This window comes from Sinocyclocheilus anshuiensis, unplaced genomic scaffold (assembly GCF_001515605.1).
Source record: "Sinocyclocheilus anshuiensis isolate Anshui unplaced genomic scaffold, SAMN03320099.WGS_v1.1 scaffold112, whole genome shotgun sequence".
Classification (NCBI taxonomy): Eukaryota; Metazoa; Chordata; class Actinopteri; order Cypriniformes; family Cyprinidae; genus Sinocyclocheilus; species Sinocyclocheilus anshuiensis.
In genome coordinates, this window is record NW_015557175.1 from 643,273 (window position 1) to 654,624 (window position 11,352).

The 11,352-nt window shown below is 43.2% G+C and overlaps 1 protein-coding gene across 2 annotated transcripts in view; it reads right to left on the reverse strand.

Moving 5' to 3' along the window:
• Nucleotides 1-11,352, reverse strand: part of LOC107678440 (synaptophysin-like) — a 43,106-nt gene that overhangs the window by 19,214 nt on the left and 12,540 nt on the right. For both annotated transcript variants that reach the window (XM_016473710.1, XM_016473711.1), the window contains exon 3: nt 3,016-3,140. In XM_016473710.1, the coding sequence (XP_016329196.1) occupies nt 3,016-3,140 (125 nt within the window). The remainder of the gene's footprint in view (nt 1-3,015; nt 3,141-11,352) is intronic.

Below are 11,352 nucleotides of genomic sequence, written 5' to 3' on the forward strand. Positions count from 1 at the left end.
TCTCTTTGGATTTGAGACTTTAGTCTTTGCAACTTTACAGATCTTCTTTATACACCAAGAGCTTGTAACACTTCAAAGAGGAAGGAAAAATTGAAATCGCATCATATGACCCCTTTAAAACATTCACTTTGAAAAAAAAGACAATTTAAACACTTTTAAGCAGTGGCGCCTGCAGCTGTACAGCTGTGCGTACCATGAATGCTCCGACTGATCTGAGAAATGTTTTCCCTGCCAGTATTTCTGCAGTTATTATGTGTATATCTGTTGATGGCTATCATTTTGAAATTTTTCTTTTTTTCAGTGAATCGGCCAAGCTAGTTTACAAAGCGGCCTGAATCGACTCGCATTCGTCTGGACCGCTCTCTCATTCAAACATCTAAAAAATGGTTTATCAGTCAGTAAAACAGTATCGAGATACTTAAGAACACAGAGAACAAACAGTGGATATTCACCTACAAACACCTAAAATTAAATGTTAGCTTTTTAAGAGGTAAAAGAAAATTCTGCTACTTCTATGTCATGTGAATATGCGACCATTCACACTGAAAGTGTTTTTGTGTCCGCCAGTGCTGTTTTTCAGTTGTTTTCTTAACCGAACATGTGCTATACATGAATTGACCACTGTTGCTCCATGTGCTAAAAGGAATAGTTCACCCAAAAGTCCATCAATTAATGTCTTGTGAAGCAAGAAGCTACATGTTTGTAAGAAACAAATCTTTTTTTTAAAGCTGTTTTTAACTTCAAACCTGGCTAAAGTCATCGTTCAATTAAAATCCGTAATGTTGGTTAATCAGGAGAGCTTAGATGAAACAACAGAAAACAGTCCAAAACAAATATGTCAGTGGATTTTGATGTGAGAGGACAATAGTGTAAGGACTTTTTCACTGGAGGAAGCGTTATTATGGATTATGGACTTGTATTTTGGCCAGAAGCAATGGTTTAAAGTTAAAACACATTAATGATGGATTTGTTTCTTACAAACATGAAGCTTTTCAGTTCACAAGACATTAACTGATGGACTGGAGTGGTGTGGATTACTTGTGGATTATCATGATGTTTTTATCAGCTGTTTAGACTTTTATTCTGACGGCACTCATTCACTGCAGAGGATCCATTGGTGAACAAGTGATGTAATGATAAATTCTGATGTAATGTGATGCAATGCTCTTCTGTTCTCATGAAGAAACAAACTCCTCTACATCTTGGATTGCCTTGAGTGAATAAATTGTCGGCTAATTTTCATTTTTGGTTGAAAAAACTTATGAATCCGGTCCCTGTCATTCCTCCCTCTCACCACCAGAGGTCTCTATCTCCGTATTCTCCCGGACTCTATTTCCGACAATCCACGCTCTAGGAACTGATTACTGTCACACCTGTTACCCATCAGAGGGACTATATAATCTGCACACACATACACACTTTGTGAAGTCTTGTTTTGCTACTGCCGACACTACGGAGTATTTTGCCCTGTTTTACCTTGCCTTGTTTTGTTCTTTGCCTCGCCAGTTTTTTTTGACTTTGGACTGTTTGCCTGGTTTTTGATTGTTTGCTGCCTGCCCTGACCAGTGCCTGTTATCTGGATTACTCATTTTGTCTTGCCTTTGGGTATTGTTGTTTGCTGGTGTTTGACCCTGCCAATGCTCTTTCAAATAAAGCCTGCATTTGGATTCCCAACTCCGTTGCCGCACTCGTCTGTTACAGAACTATTCCATTAAAATTTCTCTAGAGATACATTCATTCTGATCAGGTGTCCCGTTGCTCTCATTGATAGTTTGGTCTGAAGTGTGAAATAGGCTGCATTTACACTGGCACAAAAAAATCAGATTTTTCTGCTCATATCCGACACATATCAGAATTTGTTGCACACGTGTAAACACAAAAATCTGCACGAGATCCAATTTTTTTCACATCCGATCCGAGCCACTTCCAAATGTGCTTTTAAAATCAGATACATATCCGATATCTGGTCATCCGACCTATGTCTATACACACATATCTGATTCCCCGCAGAACTCCCAATGCGAGGGCGACACGTTTGCCAGATGTGCATGCACTCGCATTTTATTGAGATGGAAACTTTGTATAGGTTAGGTAAGAAATTGCACATTCAGGAGCTGGTTTTCAACCCCTGCCCCGTGAATTTTATAAATACAACAGCTTCACTACTAAAAGCTACATTATATTTCTTAGCAATGACATAATAATTTTCACTTGTTCGCAAGCTTCACACTCGCTCGCTAGCTCTCTCTCTCCCTAATTCATTAGAATTCATTTAAATGATATCTTGTCACTACTTTATTTCACTAAAGAATTCCACTTCTAACGAGCTGAAGATAAAATAGTCTACCAAATGAAAATTAACATTTTCCATTATTTATCTGTTCAGTCAGATTTTGTGCTGCAGAACATCCATAACAGCTGTTGTCCATGCTGGCAAATAATAATGGCCACTTGACGTGAATTATATAAATAATTTTAATAGCACGGCCATTGAAAACCTCAGGGTCTACCATGTGCACAGTAAAGCGATCACTGACTATCATTTTGGGTGGGAATTATGTAAACACAGATATCAGATACCAGTCGTGTCTAAAAGTGAATGTAAACAGTCGGGTCAAAAAAATTGGATATGGTCAAAAGATTGGATCTGTGTATTAAAACTTGCAGTGTAAATGCAGCCATAGTTGCATGAATTCTAAATATACTCTTAAGAAAATTTAAGAGTTGAACTGACCTTTTTTAGTGTTGTTTTTCCAAAAATAAATAAATAAAATTAAATTAAAGGTGTGTTTCGAACCTTTATTTCCTTATATATTTATTTTTTAATTTGCTTATATAATCTAAATACTTGCATTGTACGGTAAAAAAACTGACAGTACATCTGACCTACAGCACTATGTGTGAACTGGGTGGATCAAACACATCAATTAAAGAATAGAAGACTGTCAACATTAATTTAGGACTTGTGACTGCTGTGCGATCTGATTGGACAGGAATGGCAGTTGGGACACTGACCTGAACGGGTAGCCAAACTCAACCTCAATGTTCAGGTCACTCTCTGAACGGTTCTTACACTCCACGCTCAGACGTAACACTCCAGAGTAACTGCCGCAGGTGGAGAACGCGAAGATGGCAAAGAACTGAGGAGAAGAAAGAGAGTCAGTTACACTGAATAAGTGTGTAGAATGGCAACTAGCGTGAAACAGGTGTCTTAAAAATGCTCATGTACAATAGATCTTTATAATAAATATCTTTCACTGTGTTTTTACAAGCAACATACAGTATAAATCAATGTAATATTATAGTTCAAGTTTCATCAGTGGCCAATTTTTGGAAGGGCTTTTTTCGCCTGTTCTAATATATAATGATGAGTCACACTGCATTATGGCTCATATTTCAAAAAATGTCTCATGAAGAAAAGATGGCAAATTCTATATATATGAAAATATTCCTATATGTGCTCTATATAGAGTGTACGGCTGAAAATTATGGCAAAGTTGAATTTTCAGCATCATTACTGCAGTCTTCAGTGTCAGATGATCCTTCAGAAATCATTCTAATATTCTGATTTGATGCTCAAGAAACATTTATTACTATTATCAGTGCTGAAAACAGTTGTGCTGCTTCATATTTTTGTGGAAACAAAAATACAATACCATTCAAAAGTTTAGAGTAAGTTAAAAATAGAAAGAAATTAATACTTCTATTTAACAAGGATGCATTAAAGGGATAGTTGTGATTAATTAAGAAATCTGTGATTAATTACTCACAGATTTCAGATTTTAACCCTAACCCTAACCCTCATGTTGTTTCGAACCCGTAAGACCTTCGTTCATCTTCAGAACACAAATTAAGATATTTTGATGAAATCCAAAAGCTTTCTGACCCTTCATAAACAGCAAGAGAACTACCACGCTCAAGGCCCAGAAATGTAGTAAGGACATCGTTAAAATAGTCCATGTGACATCAGTGGTTGATGTCAGTCTTCGACACGCATTCACAAGAGTACTACGACGCATACGTGTGATGATGCTGCTGACGCAGGAGCCGGTATTCTGACGCAGAACACGCATGCGCTGTGCCTTGTTTCCAAGCAGAGGAACACGCACGCATGCATCGTGGTACTCTCATGAATGGAGGCGGAGACTGACACGGAAGAGAAGAAATTGTTGAATAAAGTCGTTATTTTTGTTTTCTTCGTGCACAAAAAGTATTCTCGTAGCTTTATAACAGGGCTGTCCAAACTCGGTCCTGGAGGGCCGGTGTCCTGAAGAGTTTAGCTCCAACCCCAATTAAATACACCTGAACCAGCTAATCAAGCTCTTACTAGGCATACTAGAAACATGAAGGCAGGTGTGTTGAGGCATGGTCCTTACTACCTTTCTGGGCCTTGAATGTAGTAGTTCCCTTGCTGTCTATGAAGGGTCATAAAGCTCTTGGATTTCATCAAAAATACCTTAATTTATGTTCCGAAGATGAACGAAGAGGTTCAGAACGACATGAGGGTGGGTAATTAATGACAGAATTTTCATTTTTGGGTGAACTATCCCTTTAAATTGATCAAAGGTGGCAGTAAAGACATTTATAATGTTAGAAAACATTCATCAAATAAATGCTGTTCTTTTGAACTTTCTATTCATCAAAGAATCCTGGAAAAATGTATCACGGTTTCCACAAAAATATGAAGCAGTTTTCAACAGCTGAAATGGATGCTGTAACTCTTTTCAACATTGATAATAATAGGAAATGTCATGCAAGACAGCTAAGCCTATTAGCTTAGCACAATGCAAGCTGGATAAGAAATGTAAACTCTTCAAAATGATACACACTATCCATCGAAAGTTTGGTGTATGTAAGATTTTTAATGTTTTTGAAAGAAAGAAGTCTCTTACGCTCACCAAGGGCTGCATTTATTTGATCAAAAATACAGTAAAAACAATAATAATGTGAAATATTATTACAATTTAAAATAACTGTTTTTATTTGAATATTTGTTCAAATGTTAATATCCGAGTAAAAGTTTCATTCCTGTGATCAAAACTGAATATTTCAGCAAATATTTCCACATATACTCTAAATATAGTGTATGGCTGAAAATTATGGCAAAGCTGCATCATTACTCCAGTCTTCAGTGTCACATGATCCTTCAGAAATCATTCTAATATGCTGCTCTGCTGCTCAACAAACCTTTATTATTATCATAAATGTTGAAAACAGTTACGCTCCTTCATATTTTTTTGTGGAAATTGTAAATATTTTTAGGATTCTCTGATGAACAGCATTTATCTGAAATATAAATCTTTTGTAACATTTTAAAAGTCTTCACTGTTACTTTTACACAATTTTAACGGTACATTCACACGGGGCATCGGCGTCAACGCTTGATGGAGGGCGTTTCTGAAGCTTGGTGCTGACGCGACCGTCATAGTGACAAAAGCCAATCACATTAGTTTTCTGGTGTTGCATGAACGCGATTGGCTAGCGTCTGCACCAAGGTATTTGCATAAGGCGATCTGACTGGCTGACGCCGCGTTGGTACTTGAAAAGTTGAAAAGTTTTCAACTTCTGCCGTGAGCAACAGACCCAACGCGACACGACAGACCCACAATTCATTTCGGCAACGCTTGACGTCACTCCAATTCAAAGTAAACGAGAGGCGTTGATGCCGACGCCCCGTGTGAATGAGGCGTAATTTATCTTTGATGAATAAAAGTTTAAAAAAAATTTACTGACCCCAATTTTGAATATTTAAATGATATATTTAGTAAAAATATGGTTTCAGATATTTCACTTGTAAAATTCTAATTAAATATATAAAAAAGTAGTTACATTTAAAATATAAAAAAGAGAGAAAATACAGAATTGAGTAAATTATAGAGTGATTTTATGAGATGATTGACCATCTGCCGTATCACACCACTGACGGTTCACACCCTTTCCTCTGCTACCCAATCAGACGCACTGCTGACACAAGCACACTAGTGCAAAGTGTTGCACCTGTTGTCATGGATACTTAGCAAATGAGATGAGGTGACAGACATGAGGCATTAAAAAATTGTCACAATAATGTTAGTGAACGGATTGGAATTAAAGCAGTAATTACAGAACATCTAGCATTAGCAAATGTACTAAAGTCACAATGGTGCAGGCACACACACACACACACACACACACACACACAGATTAGTTGGTCGGAGTATTTTTACCACACCCTCCCTTCACTGCAGGAAGATCCGATTGAATAGAAAATCCGGCTATTAATCTTACTGAGGTGCTTCACCATCTGTCACTACACAAGCTGTGCCGATCTACTATATGTCACTCTGCGCACACATTTACACTCAAACACACACATAAGCTCTGTTCCTGAGCTGCCTCACGGCCTACACTGGTAGCATGCTAACAATCACGGAAAAAATTACTGATCTGGATCGCTCTACATAGACATTGACTCTACATGACACAAATAGCACAGGGCTGAACGATTTTGGAAAATAATCTAATTGCGATTTTTTTTACCAATATTGCGATTGCGATTTAATATGCAATTATTTTTTAGCTCTTTATGCTCTGTAGAACCATTATAATCAGTGACGCTGTGTACACTTTGTTCTATTTATGACGTACTGACACAAAGTTAAAATGACTGGCAACGGTCGCTTTGTCGCGTCCAGTATAGAGCTGTTGCGGCGCGACGCGACGACTGTAGCGTCCGGTATAGACACGGTGAGTGAAGCCGAGAGCAAGATATGCCTCGTCATATTTTCTGCATTTAGCTTTTAAATGACCAGCACCTGCCTGGGTCTGTGCGACTTCATCTACGGCTTTTCTCTTCCCTTTCACAAACTGATCCATCTCCCATTCTAATTACGTCCTTTGGCTGTTTACTGTTTTATTTCTTTTCTTTTTCTGCTGATGGCCCGCGCTCGACTTGAAGCAGCGCTGCTTAGACCGATGGGTGTGTCATCAAAGTACTGCGAGAGCTATAAGAGAGCGTGGACGTCTCCTTATGCTTTCTCTCGCCGTACTTTGATGTCATACACCGATCTGATCTTCAAGTCGAACACACCTCTTTACTCTCGCGTGTAATCGCAACCTCTGCGATTGAAAAATCGCTTTATTTCATATCGCGATATTATCGCAAATGCAATTAATCGTTCAGCCCTACTCTGCATGCAATTTATTTTAAAACATGATGGAATCAAAATTCACACTTCTTATTTTCTTATGGAATATTGCAGAGTTCATTATACATGGTTTATCCAGCAACCTGTCAATCCCATAAGATAGCAGCAATAGAGTGCATTAGTGCCAGCCCACTTTTTCAGCAGCGCTGGTTCTGGAAGTATTTTTTCTGTTAATTTTTTCCCATAGGGATATAAAAAGCCTTTGATAAAGTATTATCAGCCATGAACCGAAACCAAGCATCTACAAAGTATTATATAATATATATAACATATATTAACTCAATTGTAAAATATGTGTGTGTGTGTGTGTGTGTGTGTGTATGTGTGTGTGTGTGTGCATATCCAGTGAGCAGCAGTTGTGTGGACGAAAATGCCTTGTTAATGTCAGAGGTCAGAGGAGAATGGGCAGACTGGTTAGAGATGATAGAAAGGCAACAGTAACTCAAATAACCACTCGTTACAACCAAGGTATGCAGAATACCATCTCTGACCGCACAACACGTCGAAACCTGAAGCAGATGGGCTACAGCAGCAGAAGACCACACCGGGTGCCGCTCCTGTCAGCTACGAACAGGAAACGGAGGCTACAATTCGCACAGGCTCACCAAAATTGGACAATAGAAGATTGGAAAAACGTTGCCTGGTCTGATGAGTCTCGATTTCTGCTGCGACATTCAGATGGTAGGGTCAGAATTTGGCGTAAAGAACATGAAAGCATGGATCCATCCTGCCTTGTCTCAACGGTTCAGGCTGGTGGTGGTGGTGTAATGGTGTGGGGGATATTTTCTTGGCACACTTTGGGCCCCTTAATACCAATTGAGCATCGTTTAAACGCCACAGCCTACCTGAGTATTGTTGCTGACCATGTCCATCCCTTTATGACTACAGTGTACCCATCTTCTGATGGCTACTTCCAGCAGGATAATGCACCATCTCACAAAGCTCAAATCATTTCAGACTGGTTTCTTGAACATGACAATGAGTTCACTTTACTCAAATGGCCTCCACAGTCACCAGATCTCAATCCAATAGAGCACCTTTGGGATGTGGTGGAACGGGAGATTCGCATCATGGATGTGCAGCCGACAAATCTGCAGCAACTGCGTGATATACTGTATGTGTGTGTGTTTATATATACATAATAAATATACAATTAATATAAATGATTTTGGATGCGATTAATTGTTGCCCAGCACTAATACACATATATATCTATATCTATATATATATATATATATATATACACATACATACATACATCTCCCTTTCAGTCGGTCACGTTCGACGTTACGTCAGAACAGACTGACAAATGGGATCTTGCCCGAGAGCCCAATCATCTTCGAGTGGTAACAGAACGAGCCAATGGTACGCTGAGTACCTTGGTCTGTGGAATTTGCTTCGCAAGCTCCGCCCTGCTGTGTGGGTATATAAGGAGCAGCGCGAGCAACTCGCATTCAACTTTCGCTTCGGAGCCGAGCACATCTCTCTGCTGGTATCACCGGAGTGTTTTGCAATGAGCCTTCAGTGGTGTTGGTGTGACAGCGTGATTCAGCGGTTCGTTGAAGAGCTTACTGCTTCTTCGTTCCAGCTCCTGCGTTCCCCTGAGCGCTTCAGCATCTCTGAAAGAGCTATTTCCTCTAAAAGAGTACACGGGTTGTGTTTGCGTCTTTTTAAAGATGTCATACCGCCCGTGCGTTTCTGGGTGCGGTCGATATTTGGCTCCTCGTGACGGCCATGATCGCTGTGTCACGTGTCTGGGCTTTCAGCACGCTGAGGCTGCGTTCGTGGATGGTTCATGTTCTCATTGTGGGGACATGACCATCTCGGCGTTAAAATCGACACTCGATTACCTTAAACGGTATAGAGTCCCCTCTGCCACACCCCAATCTAGTTCCTCTTCCGAGCGTAAGAGGGCTACTTTGGCTGGTGGCCAGGGTGATCTGAGGGTTACGTTGTGGGCTTCCCCGACGAGACAACCTCCTCGGGCCGCACCCCCCTCACAAACACCGCGGCCTGTGGAGCCTCCGGTTGAGCTTGCTGGGCCCTCTCACCAGGATCCCAGCATCTCATTCGGGGCTCAGGAGGATGACCGAATGTCGATCGTCGCATCACAAGGCGGGCTTGAGTCCTCGGGAGATGAGGATTCAGCTGCGTTGCCTCCCTCTGGGACGCCAGCGTTGCCCGAGTCTGATCCCGAGCTGACAGCCATGCTTTCCCGGGCAGCTGAGAGCATCGGGCTCGAGTCGAATCCTCCACCCTGTCCCGAACACTCGAGGTTGGACGATTGGCACGCGCTGATCGCCAGCACCCCCCTCCGGTTCCTTTCTTCCCGGAGGTGCATCAGGAAGTTACCAGTTCGTAGAAGGCACCTTTAACTGCCCGAAACCGTTCTGGTGCTACCTCCACCTTCACTGCCCTTGATTGCGGGGCTGCCAAAGGGTATGCAGGGATACCCCCAGTGGAGCGCTCGGTTGCGATGCAATTGTGTCCTCAGAGCGCCTCCACCTGGCTTGGTGTTCCCAAGCTCCCGTCCACCCTCCAGGTCTACCAGGCCAAGGTGCTCAAAGAGCTGCACGAGGGCAGTGCTGACCCGGAAGTCTTGCAGGAGGCGCACACTGCTACCGACCACGCCCTCCAGGCGACGAAGGTCACTGGGTCAGGTGATGTCCACTTTGATGGTCCAGGAGCGCCACCTATGGTTGAACCTGGCGGACATGAGGGAGTCTGATCGGACTCAGCTCCTCAACTCCCCGGTCTCTCAGGCTGGCCTCTTCGGCGACACGGTTGAGAGTTTTGCCCAGCAATTCTCTGCCGCCCAGAAGCAGTCTGAGGCCATAAAACATATTTTGCCCCGGCGGCCCTCTGCTACCTCCACACTGCCGCCGGCTCAGCCACCTCAGCCTGCTCGTCACCAAGGGCGCCCCCCTGCAGCTCGCTCGCCATCTCCTCTTGTGGAGTCAGAAGCATCTGTTCGTGCCGTTCACATCACGGGCAGGCTCAATCGTGCAGCCGATGAGCTCTCACGACAGCAGTCTCGCCCCGGGGGATGGAGACTCCATCCCCAGTCGGTTCAGCTGATTTGGGAACGCTTTGGAGACACTCAGGTAGACCTGTTTGCCTCTCCAGACAATTCCCACTGCCAGTTGTTTTACTCCCTGACCGAGGGCACCCTTGGCACGGATGCTCTGGCACACAGCTGGCCGCAGGGCCTGCACAACTATGCTTTTCCCCCAGTGAGCCTTCTTGCACAGACATTGTGCAAAATCAGGGAGGAGGAGGAGCAGGTCCTCATGGTTGTGCCTTATTGGCCTAGCCAAACCTGGTTCTCCGGACTTGTACTCCTAGCGACAGCCCCTCCCTGGCCAATCCCTCTGAGGAAGGACCTTCTTTCTCAGAGATGGGGCACCCTCTGGCACCCGTGTCCCGATCTTTGGAACCTACATGTGTGGGTTCTGGATGGGTCCCGGAAGGTTTAGGTACCTTGCTACCTCAGGTGGTAGCTACCATCACTTCGGCTAGGGCCTCGTCTACCAGACACGCCTATGCTCTGAAGTGGAACCTCTTCGTCACTTGGTGTTCTTCACGTCGAGAAGACCCCTGGAAATGCTCGATCGGGTCAGTACTTTCCTTTCTTCTGGAAGTTAAGAGGGTCGGGGACTTGCAGACATTTTCAGTTGACGAAGCGTGCCTGGAATTCGGGCCGGCCAACTCTCACGTTATCTTGAGACCCCGGCCTGGATACGTGCCCAAAGTACCCACCCCTCCTTTTAGAGATCAGGTGGTGAACTTGCAAGTGCTGCCCCCGGAGGACACAGACCCAGCCCTGGCGCTGCTCTGTCCAGTATGTGCTCTCCGCACTTACGTAGACAGAACTCAGTGCTTCAGGACCTCAGACCAGCTCTTAGTCTGTTACGGAGGCCAGCAGAAGGGAAAGGCTGTCTCCAAGTAGAGGTTATCCCACTGGATAGTGGATGCGATTGTCTTGGCTTATCAGGCTCAAGACCTGCCATGCCCCCTAGGGGTGAGAGCTCACTCAACTAGCAGTGTGGCTTCCTCCTGGGCGCTGGCGCATGGTGCCTCACTAACAGACATCTGTAGAGCTGCGGGCTGGGCGACACCTAACATATTTGTGAGATTCTATAATCTCCGTGTAGAGCCCGTGTCC